The following is a 23,563-nucleotide window of genomic DNA, read 5'->3' as shown; positions in this document are numbered from 1 at the left end:
CCAATCTTTTCCCGCCACACACCAGCCAACACACCCCTGCCGCCTTCCTAAACTAGACTATCACACGGGGCTAGGGACTATGGACCGGAGGGAGGGAGAGAGAGCGAGAGGGAAGGAGAACCGGACCAGTGGGTTATAGTAGTAATTGTATAAGTCAAGGTGGTGTCTTGGGCAGGTGAACTTAAAGGTGGGCTAAAGGTACACGCTGACGTCTTCGGGTTGATTAAAAACTTTATACATAAATACCACGCGAGGATTTATTAACAAACTGATGAATTAAGGTTACTACTGAACGTGATATTTAGGGATGTTATAAATAGAACTGCCTAAGAAAACGATAAAAGGACAAATAGTTAATAGGCATAAGATAAAAGGTGTAGTATTATTACATTACCGTTGACCTTGAATGGTTACGATGGTGTGGAAGATTGAAGAGGAAGGAAAAGTTAGGATCGTGTGGGAGGTTGCAGAGGAAGAAAAGAGTAACGAGAGTGAGGGAGATCGAAGAGAAAGGAAAATTAGCGACAACGTGGAAGAGGTAAGAGGAAGGAAAATTAAGACAGACAAGAATACTGACGGGGTTGGGGCATGGAGAGTGAGGGTGCGAGAGTGAGAGTGGTCTTGAGGAGGAGAGCGGCAGGAAGAGATGAGAGAGAGAGGAGGAGGGAGGCGAAGGAAGAGGAAGAGGGAGCTGGAGGGCTGAGGGGATCAGACTGGGCCGGGTGAGGGTCGTGGCAAGCTCCTAAGGTCACAAGCCCAGCGGGTATCCACAGCCCAAATTTTATTACGTGTAGCTGTGTTCTGTGTGTCCCCTCCCCCCCAAAACCACTCACCCCTCGCCCTATGCCCTCTACGTGTGTCCTCTTTCAAGGCTGGGGTATTATCGGGAGGGATCCACGGCAGTTGAGGGGTAGGGCAAGGCTGGAGGAGAATGGTGTTGGGGGTAGTGGTGGCTATAGAGGCTAAAACCGAGGCTGAGTTGGCTGTTTTGTTGGCTGTGTGGCGGGCTGGTGAAGGGTAACTGTACTGTACCTCGCGACCTTGTCCCCTTTCCAGCGTGTTGAGGCGGGCGGGGGGCAGGGGTGGGTGGGGTGGGCTGGGATGAACCTGCCACGCTTGGTTTAGGTGAAGAAGAGAGAGAGAGAGAGAGAGAGAGAGAGAGAGAGAGAGAGAGAGAGAGAGAGAGAGAGAGAGAGAGAGAGAGAGAGAGAGAGAGAGAGAGAGAGAGAGAGAGAGAGAGAGAGAGAGAGAGAGAGATAGAGAGAGAGAGAGAGAGAGAGAGAGAGAGAGAGAGAGAGAGAGAGAGAGAGAGAGAGAGAGAGAGAGAGAGAGAGAGAGAGAGAGAGAGAGAGAGAGAGAGAGAGAGAGAGAGAGAGAGAGAGAGAGAGAGAGAGAGAGAGAGAGAGAGAGAGAGAGAGAGAGAGAGAGAGAGAGAGAGAGAGAGAGAGAGAGAGAGAGAGAGAGAGAGAGAGAGAGAGAGAGAGAGACTCGTATTTGACTGTTTTAAGATCCCTGAAGGCTGTGTTTGTACGAAAGTGTTTGTATTTGAATGTGACTGATTTGTGTGTCTATCGCTGTGTGTGTGTGTGTGTGTGTGTGTGTGTGTGTGTGTGCGCGAAGCTTTGGCTGTATAGTATGGTAGCTGCAGAAGACTTGAAGACTTGGATAGGACCGTTGGGATGTTAATGTTGAACTTGTAGGCGACGCGATGATAAGAAGAGGTCCCGAGAACGCAAGAAACGATGTGAGCCATTAGGACAAAAGGGGATGAAACGGTACGATGCGTGATGGTAAGGTTGACTCAAGGATATGGACGGAAAGAAATGGGGCAAATAAAGACTGGTGGCCAAATGACGAGGAGGAAATGTGAAGGACACGGAAGACGAAGACAAAAAAGAATTAGTTCGTACGACAGACTTGGGATGTGAAAGTGACAGTTTGCCGGTCAAAAAGGGGTTAATGGAAGGTAAAGAGTATGCTAATATATATAGTAGTTGTAGCAGTAGTAGTAGCAGTAGTAGTAGTAGTAGTAGTAGTAGTAGTAGTAGTAGTGATGGTGGTGGTGATGGCAGTAATGGTATGTTAAGTGAGAGTATCGTTATATCAGAAGTCTGTCGCACTTTAACCAGCAGGAGAAGGCCAAGGAGGGGAAGGGGCGACGTGGGAAGGATAATGTGGGAAGTGGGAGGCAGTAATGAAAACGGATGTGTGGGAGTACGAGCGAAGAAAAGCCCAAGACAAGAAAGACACTGTTTTAGCAAGGAGGAGGGAAGGTTAAGGGGGCTGAATGGACAGGAGAGAAGGGGGGAGGAAGGGGAGACGAGAGAGGAAAGGGATGGCATGAGGGGGAGAGGAAGGAGAGAAGGGCAGGCCATGTATGTAATCTTGCTTAATTGTTTTCTTTGGTCATTTCCGTTTAACCAACCAATCAATTCCTTTGTTGGTGTTCTTTGACCTTTACATTCTCTCTCAATCTATCTGTCGATCTATCTATCTATCTGTCTATCTATCTCTCCATCTACTACCTACCGCGTAAGGTTAGGCTGAGGGGGGAGGTTAGCAGCGGCGGCCCAGTCCTCGGGGGTAGACTAATGACACCAATACAGGAAGGACTTTCTTCTGAGTTCGTGACGCATCGTGGCGGCCCCGAGAGATAATGGAGAGGCGGAGGGAGGCGAGGGGGGCAAGGAGAGAGTGGGGGGAGGCACGGGGAAAGGAAGGCTGGGAGGGAGCGAAAGAAGGAAGTATAGGAAGGGGTGTTGGAGGGAGGGAAGGAGGGAGTAAGGGGCATGGGAGAGAGGGAGGAAGAAGTGTGTGAGGAAGGAGATAATGAGGAGGAAGGGGGGAAGGAGGGGCGGGAAAGAAATGAGTGATAGTGAATGTCTTATTATTATTATTATGAATGGGTGAAACAAGGCAGCTCTAATGATGGTGTTGATGCGAGGTCGTGTTTTTTTTCTGTGTGTGTGTGTGTGTGTGTGTGTGTGTGTGTGTGTGTGTGTGTGTGTGTGTGTGTGTGTTTTCACCTTCTGGCATTACGGAAGGAAGAGAAATGTTGATTATATCGATTATTACGTCTATAAATATAGCTTTTATACTATGACTAATACTAATGTTATTATTGCCATTATTATTATTATTATTATTATTATTATTATTATTATTATTATTATTATTATTATTATTATTATTATTATTATTATATTTTTTTATTGTTATTATTTTGTGATCATCGTCTCAGTGGTTGTCATTACCGTCACCTTCATGTCATTCTTGCGTAACCATTTTCTTTATTTCTTGTGGTGTATAACAAATAACGGAGGCACGGTTTCTTACAGGTTATGTGAGGGCTGGTTGTTGCCACGAATGTCACCCACCTGTTTATTCATTTATTTAAACCCGCGAAGTATTCACGCTTCCATCCCTTGTACCCCCTCTCCCCCGCCCTTCCACCTGTGCACGTTCGTCAAACCTCGCCGTCTTTGTGAGTGAACGCTCTGTGTCGGTGCTCGGGGCTCAGAGACTTGAACGGGGCGGTGTATAGTGAGGCGTGGACGCGAGCCTTTGGTTGGTATTGTCAGATGCTCCCGCCCCTCACACCAACTATTTTCAGAGGCCAAAAAGGAGGCTAATCGAGTTCTAATGAGTGTTCTTTTAGGTTCACGGTACAGAAGAAGGCTCAGACTACCACCAGGGTCATAAAAGTACCCCTGGAAATGCCCTAAACTCCCACAAAAGACTAGTAAATTACGTGTTGTTGGGCGCAGAATTGTTTAAAAATATGGCCCTTTCACCCATCCAACACTCCTGGCACTATTTTTTTTTATCGTTCTGGAGTTGTGTGAATGAATGTTTTGTGGTCAGAGATGTGGACAGGTAGGTATAGAGTGAGGTGTGGCCGCGAGACAACCACTCCAGCCAACCATTTAGCCTCGTACGTTTAAGTTAAAAGTAACTGTTGGTGGTTAAGTGTTTTTTGTCGTCATCATTGTTGTTATTGTTGCTCCTATTGTTGTTTGTAGCCATAAACGCACACTACAAAACATGCATCACTATATATAAGAAGAAATACTCACCCTCGTAAATCTTGAATGTCGAAAAAAAAAGTTTAGATGTTAGATACAAAAAAAAACTTATTACATGGGAAAGGGCGTGTATCGGTTACATAATCTTTAATTGAAATTCTCAAAGGTTGAAGGTAGATGTCATTTGTGTGATGGGGGAGAAAGATAAAAGAAAGAGAACAACAGTATAAAAGGAACGGCACAAAAACACGTTAGGTTCCTGGGGAGCTAAAGGGATGTGTAGGGCTGTGAGGATGGTGGAGAGGGATGTGAGGGGCAGGGAGGAGAGAGAAGAGGGATGTGTGGAGGTGGAGCGGTTTGGGGCAGGGAATATTGGGAGGGGACGGATTGGGGTAGGTGGAGGGATATGTGGAGCGAGGAAGAGGGAGGGAAGGGATGGGGAGGTGGAGTTTATCTTCGGTGGTGCAGATTTTTTACATCCAAAACACACCCGCCGTTCCCTAACCCTTCACCCAATTGTCTGTTTGTCACCTGCTGAACTCAATGTCACCAGCTTTCTCGCTCCGCCTGATGCGTCTTACATTATAAGCATCTCCCTCCTCAAACTGGAAGCAAAGTTTAAAAGATCTCGCACGCAATAAAGTCGAGTGTCGAAAATAATATGTATATAAAGAGAGTTTATTTATCGTTCAGTTCTTGCGAAATATGTAAAATATAAAACAATTGTCTCCAGCAGAAGAAATATAAAGTCCATATAAAGTATTCAGGAGGAGGTTATATAATAAGGCAATCCCAGAAGATAAAATACAGAATCGCAAGTCATACAGCTTTTAGGAAATTCACAAACACCCACTGGAAGGGAATTAAAGTAGGTCGCCTAAAGTACTTAATAGGGGGACGGTTGTGGGAAGAGAATAACTGGCCGTGTAGTGTCCCTTCAGGCACGTCACGGTGCTGGCTGACGTGACCCCATAGGGAAGAAAGAGGCAGGCACTGCTTTGCGCCTCCCCTTCCAGAATTCACTTGGCAGAGGATAGCCGTGGGGACGTGCATAACCAGACGCCTATTACCACTTCAGGTTCGTTACGGCGTTTGATGAAGGCGTAGGAAGGGGAGGGCAAGGCACTGGTCTGCGCCTCCCCGGCCACAAGCAGTACAGTGCCAGGGAGCCAAGCCTTCCTCACCCAGTGCCTGTGTCCCGCGCTGCCTTACCTTACCCAACGTTTATGCTGCTTGTATCCTCCCCTTCGTATTGGCAGCCCATACTCAGCCCGCCATACACACAGACCCACACTCACATAACCATATTACCACTGGGAAGCACCACGAAACACGTGAACACTGTGAGAAGATCCTTACACACACTATCTGCCAGCCTCTCATGTTAGCGCCCAGCCGAGCACGCGCGGACTGAGCCGCTGCCCTTCTCCAGACGTCCCTCCTCCCTTACCTGCTGCTGCTGCTGCTTCCGGGGTGGGGCAGGGGTTGGCCTCGGTGGTGGTAGTGGAGTCTCTGCATAGATATAAAATCAATTAGATTGCTACTGTAATTATTTGTTTATTATTTCGTGCTTAAAACTCCACGAGAAAAGGAGACAGGTCAAGGGTTAGCAATGCAGACTGTGAGAAAGAAAGCTGTTCCTTACCCATCACTCGCCCTCCAAGACCGACAAACGACAATAACAAAAAATAACATATTTTTACTACTATTATTACTACTACTACTACTACTGCTGTTGCTGCTGCTGCTACTACTACTACTACTACTACTACTACTACTACTACTGCTGTTGCTTCTGCTGCTACTACTACTACTACTACTACTACTACTACTACTGCTGTTGCTGCTGCTACTACTACTACTACTACTACTACTACTACTACTACTGCTGTTGCTACTACTACTACTACTACTACTACTACTACTACTACTGCTGTTGCTACTACTACTACTACTACTACTGCTGTTGCTGCTGCTACTACTACTACTACTACTACTACTACTACTACTACTACTTCTATTACTACTACTACTACTACCAGTAATAATAATAATAATAATAATAATAATAATAATAATAATAATAATAATAATAATAATAATAATAATAATAATAATAATAATAAAAATAATAATAATAATAATAATAATAATAATAAAAATAATAATAATAATAAAGTTGCTACTGCTGCTGCTTTTTTCCTTTTTTATTTAGGTGCTGGCTGTAGCGCCGGTAGGCTTTCTTGAGGGATCTCTTGGACGACCCCCAGCTAGTTAGTGACGTAGGCGCTTTTATATATAATAGCTGCCGTGATATATGACCCTTGCTTGGCCCATGCTGCCCCTAGGTGCTCCTCTTGTCTGAGTCGCTGAAGTTAAGGTTGATTGAAGATTTGGGCTCCTGCTGCTGCGGCGGCGGCGGCTACTTTTTTTTTCTATTGTTTGTCATTTCTCTTTCCTTTTAGGCTCAGTGTGCCGGCATGTACAGCGAACTACGTATATGTATATCATTTCAAGAGTTAGGTAAAGTTAAACCTTACAGTCTTGTGTGTGTGTGTGTGTGTGTGTGTGTGTGTGTGTGTGTGTGTGTGTGTGTGTGTGTGTGTGTGTGTGTGTGTGTGTGTGTGTGTGTGTGTGTGTGTGTGTGTGGTGTGTGTGTGTGTGTGTGTGTGTGTGTGTGTGTGTGTGTGGTGTGTGTGTGTGTGTGTGTGTGTGTGTGTGTGTGTGTGCGCGCGTAATACTGACCTGTCAAAACTGCCGTCATCATCCTTTCCGTCATTCGACATTTTCCGCACTTTTTTCTAATCGTTCATGTTTCTAATGTTGATGCCAGGCATGATCGGTGTTACGTTTGAGCATTCATTTTTATCAATGTTTTGACTTTAAAATATGAAACTTTGGCCTTCACACGAAAAATAATATAGGAAGGTATATTCACTCACCGATGCAGTTGAGAGAAAGGGAAGCCGTCTGATATTTCGCCTTTACCTAAGTGTTCTCCCATGTGTGGTTTGGTCTTTAGTATTATTCTTTTATCGAAAAAACTTTTATATAGGCATTTCCACTCACCGTTGAGGCTGGGTGAAAGGGAAGCCGATGGTATTTCATCTTGTCTAAATTTCGACTAGAGTTAAAGAGCTTAAGTTTTAATTCACACACACACACACACACACACACACACACACACACACACACACACACACACACACACACACACACACACACACACACACAAACACACGTAGTGTTATTACGGTTCCAAGTTATTTGCTAAAAAGGAAATTTCGATAGCGCTTTTAAGTTAATTTTTGCTGTCCTTAATGGCTGCTAATGGATACGTTTTTTCGTGTGTACGTGTGTGTGTGTGTGTGTGTGTGTGTGTAAGGTCAATTTCAAGACTGAGAAAAGTACATCAGTGAATAATTGAATTGGCGATTGAGTGAGTTAGTACGGGAGGGAATGAAAAAAAAGTAGTAACAACATTTTCAGTATGCAGTTCACCCTCACCACCTACGCACCCGGCATCCTTCCCATCCAACTCCTATCCTTGACCTCATCATCTCCACAACCCACACTTCCTTACCCTCGGCCCGCCATCTTCCAAACTCCAAATCCCCTCTTAGCCAATGTGTCCTGCCGCTCCACAACAGCCTCAACCACACAAACAGACGCAAGCAGCCTCCTCCTAGACCTATTTCAAACCCCTTTCGTTAAGCGACATTAGCGCCTGCCCAAACCTTTTAGCCACCAAAACCACACCTACGACATACATACAGACAGACAGACAGAGACAGACAGATAAAGAGAGAGAGAGAGGGGGGGGGGGGGGAAGGAAAGAGGAAGTGAAAAAGAAATACGAAAGAACGAAAGAAAGAAAGGAAGGAAGAAAAAAGAATGAATGCAATACAAAAAAGGAAGAAAGCAACAGAGAGAGAGAGAGAGAGAGAGAGAGAGAGAGAGAGAGAGAGAGAGAGAGAGAGAGAGAGAGAGAGAGAGAGAGAGAGAGAGAGAGAGAGAGAGAGAGAGAGAGAGAGAGAGAGAGAGAGAGAGAGAGAGAGAGAGAGAGAGAGAGAGAGAGAGAGAGAGAGAGAGAGAGAGAGAGAGAGAGAGAGAGAGAGAGAGAGAGAGAGAGAGAGAGAGAGAGAGAGAGAGAGAGAGAGAGAGAGAGAGAGAGAGAGAGAGAGAGAGAGAGAGAGAGAGAGAGAGAGAGAGAGAGAGAGAGAGAGAGAGAGAGAGAGAGAGAGAGAGAGAGAGAGAGAGAGAGAGAGAGAGAGAGAGAGAGAGAGAGAGAGAGAGAGAGAGAGAGAGAGAGAGAGAGAGAGAGAGAGAGAGAGAGAGAGAGAGAGAGAGAGAGAGAGAGAGAGAGAGAGAGAGAGAGAGAGAGAGAGAGAGAGAGAGAGAGAGAGAGAGAGAGAGAGAGAGAGAGAGAGAGAGAGAGAGAGAGAGAGAGAGAGAGAGAGAGAGAGAGAGAGAGAGAGAGAGAGAGAGAGAGAGAGAGAGAGAGAGAGAGAGAGAGAGAGAGAGAGAGAGAGAGAGAGAGAGAGAGAGAGAGAGAGAGAGAGAGAGAGAGAGAGAGAGAGAGAGAGAGAGAGAGAGAGAGAGAGAGAGAGAGAGAGAGAGAGAGAGAGAGAGAGAGAGAGAGAGAGAGAGAGAGAGAGAGAGAGAGGAAACAAGAAATCAGTATCGTGCTTTACGTCAAAAAAGATGCAATCAAGAGCCTCGTGGGTGTGGTCTGAGAAAAGAATAGATAATGCGTTCGAGCAGGAAGAGACGAACACCGCATTTATGTTCAGAAGGTTACCGTATTATTAGTTCCTTATCAACTGTTTTTTTGTTCTCGCCTAAACTCTTTTTACAATAGCGCGTACAGAAGTTGTTAAGTCAATGGAAGGTTACTGCATTACTAGTTCTTCGTCTCTTTTCTATTCCCGCCCAGCCTCCTTTTGCAATAACACACGCATGGGTTGTTAGGTTAATGGGAAGTTACTGTACCATAGTTCTTCACCGTCTGTTTTCTATTCTTGCCCAACCTCTGCTTACAGTAACACACACAGAGGTTGTTAAATTAATGGCAAACGCTTCCATCCAATTTAGTTTAGGTCCCGGCCGACAAGGAACCATTTCCATTACAATAACACAGACAAGTTCATAAGGAAGGGCGTTGTATAGGCGTGTGGTTGCTTCTCGAGGACTCCCCACCAGTGTGTTTCTAGACGTCCTCATCCCTCGTATGACTCACACACAGTCCGTGAGCGTCCAATCATCGCAAATAATGAGGACATCGGCGGCAGCGCTCACCCCAAAACACCAAGGTGCTGTAAATATCAAGGTAGGGTCTGTGTTTTGTAGTGGTGGTGTTGCGAAAACCTCTCGTCAGCCTTGTTGTGCGACGCCCCAGTGGTGGTAATCCACGCCCCGCCTGCACCTTCTGAGTAGGCCTTTGTTCCCTGGATTGTGGTTCCACCACGAAGAGCTGAAAGGGAGGAAGAAGTACAAAAAGGGTGGACAGGGTGGGCTGCGTAGCCCGGATAAGGTGGAGTGTGAAACAATATCCGTTACTTATTTTATTGATGTAGAAGGGGTGACTCCTGTTTTAATGTTCTCACCTGGAGCGTCAGCGGGGAGTATACAGTTGTACATCAAAGGGCTCTCTGATTTGATGGTCGCGTGTTTGAGTCTTGGCTGAAGAGTCCGATAGTAAGAAGTGATCAGCAGCGTGAATGCTTAGGGGCACATGGTATGTGTATATATATATATATATATATATATATATATATATATATATATATATATATATATATATATATATATATATATATATATATATATATATATATATATATATATATATATATATATATATATATATATATATATATATATATATATATATATATATATATATATATATATATATATATATATATATATATATATATATATATATATATATATATATATATATATATATATATATATATATATATATATATATATATATATATATATATATATATATATATATATATATATATATATATATATATATATATATATATATATATATATATATATATATATATATATATATATATATATATATATAGATATATAGATAGAGATATAGATATATATATATATAGAGAGAGAGAGAGAGAGAGAGAGAGAGAGAGAGAGAGAGAGAGAGAGAGAGAGAGAGAGAGAGAGAGAGAGAGAGAGAGAGAGAGAGAGAGAGAGAGAGAGAGAGAGAGAGAGAGAGAGAGAGAGAGAGAGAGAGAGAGAGATAGTTAGATAGATAGATAAAGTGAGACAGTAAGCTTGCACTCGTTCGTCTTGACCTGCTTAAAGCCTTGACCTCCCTATTTGACCTCGCTCACCTCCCCGCCGCCTCGCCTGATCCACTCCTCCCAACACTTGTCTTCTTCAGGATGTTGCCGTTAGCATTTTCTCACCAAATATTGTTTTTTTTTCATATTTTCTTTCCTTGTTCTGCACCGAATCTTACATGTCACCTCAAAGTCATCATACATTATCTTGATGCAATCTGTTGTTCTGTTCTCACATTGTCTCGATTTTGTTTTTCTTTGTGGCAATATGTGTGAATGGTGGATACGCATGGCTTAGCGCTAGTAAAATGTGTTTGCATGTGTGTTTTCCAGTGCCAGAACCAGTGATGTGGAGCCATGGCTGTGGTGTGCTGCCAACTGAAATGAACCCGAGCATCAACAAGAACCCGTTGATGCCAGAGGTATGTAAGCCACTTTCAACCTGGGCTTCTTATTTGCCTTTAAAATCACTGACTCATCGTTGCTTCAAATTTACCTTGGTATATTTCGTCGCTAAAATTATTTGAAATGCTTGGCGTGGTACAGTGTCTCGGAAAGGGACTGGGACATCGTTTGTTTCATGCTTGTTTCGTTTACTTTTGCTACCCATGTGTCACCAGGAATCAGTAATTATCTCGCCAAGGTGGATGGTGCACATGGAAGAAAGCCCCCACCCCCGTGTTTCAGGGTCAGTCCGCTATGCTCCGCCCTTGATTGTGGCGTGATGGAGGAAGTTAAGAGGCAAGGAAGCACCATTGCCCTTGTGTCGTGAGTGGGAAAGAGTGGGACAAAAAAAACAGGGGTATTTTGTGTTTGCTTTTATATAGCAATTTCCTGTTCCTTCGCGGGAAGTAGGAAGATCTAGACCAGCGTATTTTTTTTTCCTCGATGCTCTGTCAACTCATGTAGCCGTCTCGACCGATAATCGTACCCAACAGTGTGTTCATATCAGTGTCAATGTAAATCCAATAAATGACGGGGACGGACTTTTCTTTCCGTCTATCTTACTGCATCGCCTAGACGTCCAAAAGACGGTTACGTTGCCGAAGACTAATTATTTTACTGAGCGCTAAAATAATTGTCACGATGGCCTCCCCTTTCTCATAAACCAGCCCAGAATCCCATTGCCATATTTCAAATGGGGCCAGAAAGCACCACAAAGCTAGGAGGGGTGCTTATCATCCCGCGTTTGGTGCCGCGACGCAGCTCGAACGGCGACTATCGGGTCAAAGGTCAGGGTTTCTGCCGCTGCCTCCACCCCCCACCCCCCATTGCTTATTAATAAAGTCAACCTTTTCACGAGGGTCACACCTACCCTCCGAGGCGCCGCCCATACCTGAAGGCAACGCCTACCCTCAAGGGCGCGACCTATTATCAAGGGTATCCGCCTCCGCACGGACATGCTGTCCAGGCATTCGGAATCAGTTATGTGCTGAGGAAGGCGCTGCTGTAGTTTGATCACGGAAAGATAACACGGTATGAGCAGCGCCACTGTAGGCTGACCGTGTTATAAAAAAGAGCGTTTCTGTTTGCGTCACTTTATTTCAAAGGCCGTCATAGCGGATAAGACTGGCATTTTCTTTTAGACGAAAGCATTGCGTATTGACCAGTGGTTCCCAAACTTTTTTACATGATGCCCCTTATTGATTTCTAAGAAATCCTCACGCCCCCCCATCCTTTGTTTATATATATATATATATATATATATATATATATATATATATATATATATATATATATATATATATATATATATATATATATATATATATTGAAACTCACGTGAGGATGATTCAAACAGTGTTACTCCTTCATGTGTGTGTGTGTGTGTGTGTGTGTGTGTGTGTGTGTGTGTGTGTGTGTGTGTGTGTGTGTGTGTGTGTGTGTGTGTGTGTGTGTGTGCGCAAAAATGCAATTTTTGGCAGACGAAATAACGCCCCCCCTGTATCCAGCTCAACCCCCCCCCCCCCCCAGAGGGCGCGCCCCCAGTTTGGGAACCACTGATATAGAGAGACCATGTTTTAATAAATCGTGATATTTGTTTGTTTAAAATTCTTCAAGAGGGCACCATGACATAACTGCGGCAGTACCTATTAGACTAGAAAGTTAGTCAAGGCTCAGGTGTCGAAACTGTTCGTGGACGTCAAGTACCCTCTGGTGGATGTGATCATGCGGGTTTTCCTTAATAAACCTAAAGTGAACTCGGAATCAAACAACTGAATAAGTTCAATCATCTTGACCTTTGTGCCTCCGGCGGATAAATAGTCCTTACCTAGTTACAACCAAGTAACCAAACTTTCCTTTCCTCAGGTGTTCCAATAGGTAAGGCACTTACCGACATCCTGCCAAAGAAAATTAAGATTTGAGTTAGTGAACTTTGCCGCGACCTAAACTTGAAATTAGATGAGCAGATTATCCCACCGTTCCCCGAGGAGCCGATGATGATGTCCAGGACTCAGGTTAGACGAAATTGCGTCAGGCGGTGTCCTCTGTGATTAGCCGGAATTTTCCATGAAGCCTAGATCACAGGTTTTTTTTTCCCTTTGGGAGTGAAAGGAAAGATACAACCACCGCTGGCAAGGATCAACATCACATGACAAATACGGTCAGCTCAGAGGAAATACCAATCTCTTTCTCTATCTTTTTTTCCTCTCTCCTTCGTTTGCTCTCACACCGGAATACCAAGAAGAGAGAGAGAGAGAGAGAGAGAGAGAGAGAGAGAGAGAGAGAGAGAGAGAGAGAGAGAGAGAGAGAGAGAGAGAGAGAGAGAGAGAGAGAGAGAGAGAGAGAGAGAGAGAGAGAGAGAGGGCTGGGTGAGAAGGGCAGACAGAGTTTTTGTTAGCGCATTTTTCCCTCCTCGTGGCGGGCAGCTGGCGGGGACGACGGAGGGCGCGTCATTGGAGCCCAGAATGGAGAGCGAGCTTTTTTGTCATCTTGTAGGCCAGTTCATTCACCTTGACCAATGGGGAAAACCAAGCAGTCGAGAGAGAGAGAGAGAGAGAGAGAGAGAGAGAGAGAGAGAGAGAGAGAGAGAGAGAGAGAGAGAGAGAGAGAGAGAGAGAGAGAGAGAGAGAGAACAAGATAAAACTAGAAAGACAAAAAAAAATCTCCCTTATAATTGTTCATCTCTCCCTTTCTTCACTCACCTTCCTCTTTGTTCTATTTTTATTTTTTAACATTACGATCTTTTCTTATCTCAAAGTGCATGTTCTATAGTACACGTGTATTTTATTTAGGTTTAGTATGTTTGTTGTTGTAGTATAAAAGCCATTACCCATTAAGTGTATATTATTTTCGCTTTCGGTAAACACTTCTCCTTGGGGTGTCATCGTGCTTAACTAAGGTGTGGAAGATTTAGTGGTAGCGGACCTTATCTCCCTCGCATTACCTCTGTAAATTCAAATTCTTCATAGATCATGCGGATAAGCGTCAACCCTTTGTTTTTGCGTCCACTGGTGTGTTGAAAAAAAGTGTACTCTATAATACTGAGCGTTTTCTTTGTGAAGGTCAGCTCGATGAATACTGTTACCTTACGTTTACATAAATTGAAGTTGTTTATGAGCCTTAGGGCCATAAGCACATACATTTGCCAAGGCTTTCGCAGGAGTTATATGTCCATGATGGGTAGTTTTATGACCCTTGTGGTAGGATGACAAAGTTTCTGTACCATGAACGAGTTAAAACACTCATGAGAACGCGTTAAACTTTTTTTTTTTTTGGGGGGGGGCGTAGTATTAATTGATGTGAGAACCGGAAGCATCTAAGAAAACCGACCTTATATTATAGTTTCCATGACACGCATAGTTATCCCCGCTCCCCGCTCACATTCCTAAACATTTCCTCACCCACATTTCTTACTTACTTTACGACACTTAAAGAAACTGTTCTCATTAGTACCGCGAGTCTGAATGAAAATCTCCGTGCTGTCGTCATCCCGAGCCATAAAATGTTCCCTCGAGCACTCAAGGCAGTGTTGTAGTTCGTGCGTTTTCGTTCCCACATTTTATTTTAATTAGGACCCGATTGCCTTGATAAGAGTAATAGGGAAGAGAGTCATCACGGCACGGAGAGGTGGAACGATGGCCTTGCAGTCACGTGGCCTTGCTGACACCCATATCAGTGAGTGCGCATGTCATCCTTCTCGTAAACTCTGAGCCTAATGATGGTCACGTAGCTACCCCCAGTGACGCCTACAAGGACTACATAGTGGCTTATTCTTAAACACTTAGGCGCCCAAGCACAACTATTCGACAAGGATTTCTTAAAAGTTTGGGGCATTTTCAGGGGTAGTTTTATGACCCTGATGGTAGTTTGACCCTTCTTCTGTCTCTTGGACCTATAGAATACTCTTTAGAACGCGATTGATCTCCTTTTCGGCAATTTGAAAGAGTTGATGTAAGAGGAGGAAGCGTCTGAGATTAGCGACCTACATATCCTCGCTTACTCTACTGGCAGGAAGCTTAAAGGCCCATTTACCTCCTTCTGACCAACTTCTATAAACTCTGAGCGTATAGGGGATTTTACATTCACGTATACCCCCATTAAGTCTTGCAATGATTACCTCTCCTGCTGACCTCCACTGCCAGGAAGCGTGAAGGTTGATTTACTGTGTCAGGGCAAACTTTAGAAACCTGTAAGCATGAAGGGGGTCTTAGCCTTAGAGTCACGTACCTTTATAGTGACGCCCACATTGACCGCTCCTCTTGTCGTCCTCCTCTCTCAAGCAGCGTGAAGGTTCATTTATTGTTTCTGATTTCACACAGCCTCTCGTGAAATCTAATTGCTCTGTGTTGTAATTACTTGTACCGTATTCTCTTTCTTCTCCTTAATGGCAAACCGGGAAATATTTAATGGTTGTTTAGTTCGTTTATTTTTCCTCCCACCCCAGTCTCTTCATTCGTCACCCCTCCTCGTCCCATCTCGGCGCCATATGGCCATGATAGTTCCGGCTCCATGACTGAAAGCTTTAATCAGTCAATCAATCTTCGTCCCACGCCCCTCGCCTACCCATTCTCCCTTCTTCTTTTATCTCTCCCTTACTTTCATCCTTCCACATCTTACTTCTACTCTCCCTTCCTTTCCTTTCAACACCTTTCATCAGATATCTGCTATCCATCTCCCCACCTATCTCTTTCTTAATTTATACCATTTCTCTTCCTCAGCACCTCCATCGTTCCCTCCCTTCCCTCCCTCCCTCCCTCCTCGCTTAGTCATGCCCTCATCTCTTCCTAATACAGTTTCTTCAACCTTTAATCCTTCTGTGAACTTCCGGGAAATATCTTCGTTCTTGTCACGACCAGATTTCTTCCGGGGAGGAAAATGTCACGCGCGCGCACACACGCACATACCTTGGTGCGCGCATACACACACACACACACACACACACACACACACACACCATTCTTCTCATTTTCCTTCTTATTTTTCTTCTTCTTCTTCTTCTTCTTCTTCTTATTATTATTATTATTATTATTATTATTATTATTATTATTATTATTATTATTATTATTATTATTATTATTATTATTATTATTATTATTATTATTATTATTATTATTATTATTATTATTATTATTATTATTATTATTATTATTATTATTATTATTTTTATTATTATTATTATTATTATTGTTGTTGTTGTTGTTGTTGTTGTTTTGTTGTTGTTATTATTATTATTGTTATAATTATATCATCATCATCACCATCGTGGTATCCGACTTTACCTACAACTCCTGAGCTGCCACTCTACTACTTTGTTTATCCATCTCCTGCATTATATGACCTGCCAAAGAAAGAACTGAGCCATTTAGAACAGCGCACGCAAACCCACTCCGTAACAAAAACGGTTCCACAACTAAGTGTAGGCGAGGAGCTGCTTCATGGTGATATTTACTCCAGAGGATCCGTCTTCATCACCGGAAGTCGATCAGATATTCAGGGGGCTGGAGATGAGACGAGATGTTAGCGATGTTTGTATGACTAAATGGATAGATAAACTCAAAACAGCAAGGTCACGTGGATCGGCTTATATTTTCCCGCATGTTCAAAAGAATGATAGAGATATAATTCCAATAACCCTGATCCGCATTTCAGGAAGCTGCCACGACGACAGAGTGGTACCGGCAATAGTGAAAAAGCCCAATTTTGTTGCGATATTAGAAAAAGGGGATGAATCAGTAATGTCAGATTACCCGCCGATGAGTTGACGTCGGTTGTACGAATATTGATGAGTCTATCAAAACTCAAAATATTCGTAGCAGTCTAAGAGGAACGCTTTAATTTATGACTCCCAGCATGTATTTATTGAAGGTAAATCTTGTCTGACTAACCTTTTGTCGTATTAGAAAGAAGTGTATGAAGTGATAGAGTAAAATATTCAACAAGTTATCCCACCTAATATTTTTTTTGAGGAAAATAAAAGACCTTGGGATGGAGGACAAAATTTTAAGGTGGCTCAAGGCGTGGCTTGCTGACAGGATACAGAGAGTTCAAGTAAACTGTGAAAAATCATATTGGACTCGCGTTACCAGGGGCGTCCCACAGGCATCGGTCTTGGCTATATTACTGTATTATATCCATCAATGATCATACCAGCGTTATAACCAGTGAAATCAGGAAATCTGCTGAAGACACAAAAATAGTAATCTAAATATCTTCAACTTCTGCCTATTCTCTAATCCATGATACTCGCTTCCTGTATTTCCGTGTGCCCAGTGTTTATCGCTCCATTCCTCTTCCTGCACTACCTCGTTTTATCCTCTCCAAAAAAAAATTGAGGCACCAAGTTTCTAACCCGCATGTTAGGACTTGTAGGACACATTCAGTTTACACCTTTCTCTTCAGGGAGAGCGCACGTTGCTATTCATGACACCATCGTTTACCAAAAGCGCTATTAATATAACAATAACAACAACAGACAGTTTCAAAATCGGGTCAAGTTATTTGTTGTCTTTCTACACTTTTTACCCCTCTTTTGGGTAACGGTGTTTCGGAAGTAAACAAAACACAACTCACGGCCGCACAACACCAAGGAAACCTCTCCCTTTTCCCTTTGTTATGGACCACTTTCTTCTTCCCGCGCTGACCTCAGACCTTGCTTACCGTCAGTCGTGTTAGCCTTGCCACCACGTGCACGCCTTACCTTCACCTGCACCTCGCCTGACACGCCCCGCCGCTGACTACATACTCACCTGCCCGCCTGTCCGCCTACCTGGATGGGGGTGGAGGCGGGTGGGCTGGGCTGGGTGGGCTCCTTCCTCTCGCCACTTCTCTCGCCTCGTCGTGACTTCGGCTCGTCCCGCCAAAGTGTGTCTTCCACCCATACGTGGCTTACCTGCCGAAACGCTGTCTTATTTTGTTTCCTTCGTCATCGTGGGCGTCCTTCTTCCTCCTTTTTCTTCTTTTCTTCTTCTTCTTCTTCTTCTTCTTCTTCTTCTTCTTCTCCTTCTTCTTCATTAAAATAAACTTTTTATTCAAGAATAAAGATGTAATATGTAAGATGTAAGATGGAATATGCGGTACAGTTTTGGTCTCCCCACCATGCAAAGGACATTGCTAAATTAGAAGGTGTTCAGCGTCGGACAACAAAAATGATCCCTTCCTTGCGCAACAAATCTTACGAAGAAAGGCTTTCCACCCTTAACATGTTCTCTCTTGAGAAACGTCGCCTCCGAGGAAAACTTTAACTTTAAAATACTTAATGGTTTCACGAATGTAGACAGATCAACATTGTTTATGATCGATGACACTTTGCGTAAGAGGAACAATGGCGTAAAACTCAAATGTAGACAAGTAAATTCAGACTGCACCAAATTTTTCTTCACCAACGTTGTAGTGCGAGAATGGAATAAGCTCCCACCGTCAGTGGTCCAGTGTAACACGATTGACTCCATCAAAAACAAGCTCGATCGTCACTTCCTTCAACTTAATATTAACTAGAGTTGAAATGCAACGTTTTGGAGCCATCTGATTAATGTAGAATCACTTAGGTTTAACGACAGACCACCTTGTCTGGACCATGGGGTCTGTGTGGTCTGATTTTCCATGTAAATCTTCTTCGTCTTCGTCATCATCTCTTAATGTTATTGTTTTTATAATCATTAGTGTTATTATATATTTTTTACTCATATTGCCATTACTACTACTACTACTACTACTACTACTACTACTACTACTACTACTACTTCTATAAGGAATCTTTTAGTGTACGAATATATGTATATACAAAGTAAAACATATGGTTGACATAACCAGACACGCGGACCCAGGCCTGCACGAGACAAACTCAGAATTTTCGGACGTTGCTTTTGTTGTATATTATATCTTCCTGCTTCATGGTGTCCGCAAGAATCAGATTCATACAGATCCCCTAGTATTCTTTTTCCTTTTCTTTCCAAGTCATGAAATAGTTTAAGACCCTTTTACACAATCGTCTGTTCGACCAAGTCATGATCAACTCGGGTTAAACGGAATTTCGAGATGAAGTGAAGACCCTGAACACTATCGTAAGAGTACCATTTGTTCGTGACGAAACATGCAGTTTTCATTCGAATTGTTAGCTGAAGGCGCCTAAGATGGGGATCCAGACACGAGGAGAATGCAAGGCCTCAGAAAATGGAAGACGACACTTTTATGATACACAGAGTAAAAAAAAAAAAAAAAGGAGAGAGAGAGAGAGAGAGAGAGAGAGAGAGAGAGAGAGAGAGAGAGAGAGAGAGAGAGAGAGAGAGAGAGAGAGAGAGAGAGAGAGAGAGAGAGAGAGAGAGAGAGAGAGAGATTTACATAGATTTACATAGAAAATCAGACCACACAGACCCCATGGTCCAGACTTGGTGGTCTGTCCTTAAACCTAAGTGATTTTACATTAATCAGAAGACTCCAAAACGTTGCATTTCTAATCTAGTTGATATTAAGTTGAAGGAAGTGACGGTCGAGCTTATTTTTGAAGGAGTCAATCGTGTTACACTGGACCACTGATGGTGGAAGCTTATTCCATTCTCGCACTACAACGTTGGTGAAGAAAAATTTGTGCAGTCTGAATTTACTTGTTCACATCTGAGTTTTACGCCATTGTTCCTCGTGCGCAAAGTGTCATCGATCATAAACAATGTTGATCTGTCTACATTCGTGAAACCATTAAGTATTTTAAAACATTCGATCAGTTTTCCTCGGAGGCGACGTTTCAAGAGAGAACATGTTAAGGGTAGAAAGCCTTTCTTCGTAGGATTTGTTGCGCAAGGAAGGGATAATTTTCGTTGCCCGACGCTGAACACCTTCTAATTTAGCAATATCCTTTGCATGGTGGGGAGACCAAAACTGTACCGCATATTCCAAGTGGGGTCTGACTAAACTGTTGTAGAGCGGGAGTATTACATCTTTATTCTTGAATACAAAGTTTCTTTTAATGAAGCCCAACATTCTGTTCGCTTTATTTGCTGCATCGATGCATTGCTGTGAGAATTTGAGGTTTGACGCGATTTTGACCCCAAGTCTTTGACGCATTGAACGCTTTTGAGTTTAACGCCGCGCATTTCGTATTCGAACTTCTTATTCCTCGTTCCAACTTGAAGGACCTGGCACTTGTCTACGTTAAAGGGCATCTCCCATCTATCCGACCAAGCTGAAATTTTGTGCAAATCCTCTTGGAGGCTTTGCCTGTCTTCGTCAGTGAGAACCGAGTTACCAATCTTTGTGTCGTCTGCAAATTTACTAATGCGGTTATTGAGTCCAACATCCACGTCGTTGATGTAAATAATGAAGAGCACTGGGCCAAGGACCGAGCCCTGAGGGACGCCACTAGTGACAGGCGCCCACTCTGAGTTAAATCCGTCAATCACTACTCTTTGTTGTCTGTTGCTCAACCAATTCGCGATCCATTGGTTTACTTGACCGTCAATACCTATTTGCTTTAATTTGTAAAGTAATTTATGATGCGGGACTTTATCAAACGCTTTCTGGAAATCAAGATAGACTACGTCCAGTGATTTGGTTACGTCATAAACAGTGAAGAGGTCGTTATAAAAGAGAGAGAGAGAGAGAGAGAGAGAGAGAGAGAGAGAGAGAGAGAGAGAGAGAGAGAGAGAGAGAGAGAGAGAGAGAGAGAGAGAGAGAGAGAGAGAGAGAGAGAGAGAGAGAGAGAGAGAGAGAGAGAGAGATTCATAATGTGAGTTACGAAGCGATATACTGGGCGGCCTCCAGCCCTGCTCTACCCAGCCCCTCACGCTTACCGACTCTGGCGAAGTGCTCAGCGTGACGGGATGCGTAAGATGAGTCCGGGCTGAGGTGAATCCGGAGCACTGAAGGATGCGGAAATCGTCAGGTGTTGAAAAACTTGAATGGTAAAATAGCGAAAAGATTTTATGAAGGGAGGAATCCAGCCCCATATTGTTAAAGTAGGATTTGTCTCTGGTGTGGTTTTCCAGGGAACTAATGTCTTATGCTTATTTAAGGAAAGCGGGACAACCACATCAAGGTTAATCATCCGTTGGCGTTTGTGTAAGGGCTCAATGAGTAATGGGGGAAGATGATGGTGAATTATTCCGCTTATTTATACTTGTTCAGCAGGATTTGTCTCGAGTGAACTTGCACGGAAGTAATAATTATTCGTCTGCCGAAAGATTCAGTAACCGTTTGTAGATGTTGAAAGTCTGTGGAAGGGTAAAGGAGTGGGATTATCTGATGAATGGAAACGTGACAACGTCCCCTCTAAACTTGTGCTGGTTGTTCGTGCGGCTGAATCTGCCTCTGCTGGGCTTCGCAGGGATGTAATAATTGCAGGTGAAGTTCAAGTATTAAAAGGGTTAGAAAGTGTGATTAAGGATAAAGTTTTCATGACTAATGAATGAAAGTGACAACGAAAAAAAATCAGCTGTTTGTTCATACTGGGGGAGGCGGTGGCCGAGTGGTTAGCGTGTGAGCGTGGTGAGCCCGTGGACCTAGGTTCGAGTCCGAGCAAAACACGCTGATTTTTCAAACAATCGCCGAGTGGCGGAGGATTCCCCACATGCCCAGATCTTCACTCAACCCTAACTTCAGCGACTTTACTCAAGAGGAGCCCCGGGCGTCAGCATGGGCTAAGCAAGTCATATACCACGGCAACCACTATAAATAAATTTCGCCTGCGCCACCAATGGGCTGGGTCGTCGAAGAGACCCCTGAAGAAAGCCTACCTACCTACCTACCTGAAAAAAAAAAATGCTTTTGCCTTTAGTATTTAGGGAATTTATAATTGTTGCTTCATGGCTGGGGAAAACTGCAGATGTTTTTTTTATTATTATTTTCAAAGGGTGTGTGGGTGGATTATAATTAAGATACTACACAAAATGCTAGAACGAAAGAAGTGGATGGAGGATTATTGGAGAAATAAATTGTTTCGTACTCTTAGTGCATGCGCACATCAAACGGTGGCTCTTGGGGCCTGTAATGGGAGACTCATTAGCCCGGGATACAGGGACAGTGCATCATCCGGGTTACCACAGTTTACCTTTCCAAGGTTTCCCCTGGTACCCATTTCTTGACCAATCCGAAAGGAAGAATGAACAGTTGAGTGGGCTGCGCGCAGACTGTCCAGGCCGGCATTCGAACCCAGACCCGTGGTTAGGCATTCTTACCATTGCACCACGGAGACGCCTAATAAGTACCTATAGCTAGCATTTATATCCGTGTTTATTCATTTCTCAACATAAGTCAAATGAAGCTGTGGAATGAATCCCTTATCTTTGCCTAAGAAAACGTGAAGATTATATGAAACTTACATTAATATTCCACAACTTTGCTTATTAATTTTGTCATAATTTCCAGATACATTCGCTTACATCTTACCTCAATGAAACGTGAATATAACAGAGAAGGTTTGGTTTATTTCCACACCTAAATAACCTGCACCCTCAGGCACACTGCACCAAAGATGGTCTACGATTTTGCCCCATGCTAGTTTGGAGATGCATATGCCTTGTTGTTACATCAATTGAACCTGAATATAGATATATAGCCATGATTTTTTTTCCTTACCAAGATAACCTTTACTGTCAGACTACTTTGAACGATTGTGTCAAACCACGAGCATTTCCATCATTTGTGACGTCAAGGAATTATTCTAGGACTTTAAGACCGTGGATGACCCTGCTAGCATGCCGACTGGTCTTAAGTTCAAAAGTAGAAGCTATATTTAGAAGTGGGAGTGCGGCAAGAAAGGTATGTTTTACATATAAAGATTAGCCTTGCAAAAAGACAATAGTAATAATAATAATGGAAGTGACAATGATAGTAACACTAATAATAACAGCAATAAGATAATGATGAACAACGGTATAAATCAAATAAATATAAGAATCCCGCCATATCTCCATTCTCCGCGTGCTGCCGCTCCCCTTGGCTTCACTGTGCGCAGCGCCTCTCACTGACGTCTTCAGTAAGTCGCTTGTAAACCTTTACCTTTGAAGACAAGAGCGGGCCGTGAGGGGAGGGGGATCCCCGGCCAGCCATACAACATGTTGGCCTTGGGTGACGGTCCACTGCCATTTGGGTTCATCGAGTTGCTATTGCCGAGGAACACGACGAGCCAGCCAGCCAGCCAGTAGCGAAATAGCCGTTGTTTTAACATGAAAATTGGAATGGTCTTTACCATGGATACAGTTGTCTTTGCCATGGATATATGAGTTGTCTTTAGCATGGAAATAGTTGTCGTCTTTACCATGGATATAGGAGTTGTCTTTACCATGGAAATATGAGTTGTCTTTACCTTGGAAATAAGAGCTGTCTTTACCTTGGAAATAGGGGTTGTCTTTACTGTGGAAATAATATTCTTTTTTACTATGGAAATAGAAGTTGTCTTTGACTCTTTACCATGGAAATAGGAGTTGTCTTTATCTTGGAAATAGGGGTTGTCTTTACCGTGGAAATAATAGTCGTCTTTACTGTGGAAAAAGAAGTTGTCTTTACCATGGAAATAGGATTTGTCTTTACCTTGGAAATAGGAGTTGTCTTTCCCATGAAAATAGGAGTTGTCTTTACCATGGAAATAGGAGTTGCCTTTACCATGAAAATAGGAGTTGTCTTTACCATGGAAATAGGAGCTGTCTTTACCTTGGAAATAGGAGTTGTCTTTACCATGGATATAGGAGTTGTCTTTACCATGGAAATAGGAGTTGTCTTTACCATGGAAATAGGAGTTGTCTTTACCTTGGAAATAGGAGTTGTCTTTACCATGGAAAT

The 23,563-nt window shown here is 43.2% G+C and overlaps 1 protein-coding gene across 2 annotated transcripts in view; it reads right to left on the bottom strand.

Moving 5' to 3' along the window:
* The window catches only part of LOC127004973 (mucin-2-like), a 39,262-nt gene extending 33,781 nt beyond the window's left edge, over nt 1-5,481 (bottom strand). Inside the window, exon 1 of one of the 2 annotated variants that reach the window (XM_050873300.1) lies at nt 5,385-5,481. In XM_050873300.1, the coding sequence (XP_050729257.1) occupies nt 5,385-5,408 (24 nt within the window). In that variant the 5' untranslated portion in view covers nt 5,409-5,481. Of the gene's footprint in view, nt 1-5,323; nt 5,343-5,384 lie in introns of those variants that run through there. The other variant, XM_050873311.1, reaches the window with a different exon arrangement.
* Nucleotides 5,482-23,563: the final 18,082 nt, after the last annotated feature.

The sequence above is a fragment of the Eriocheir sinensis genome, chromosome 3, assembly GCF_024679095.1.
Source record: "Eriocheir sinensis breed Jianghai 21 chromosome 3, ASM2467909v1, whole genome shotgun sequence".
NCBI lineage: Eukaryota > Metazoa > Arthropoda > Malacostraca > Decapoda > Varunidae > Eriocheir > Eriocheir sinensis.
The sequence above is the reverse complement of the archived record's forward strand: the minus strand, read 5'-3'. Positions and strand labels throughout refer to the sequence as shown.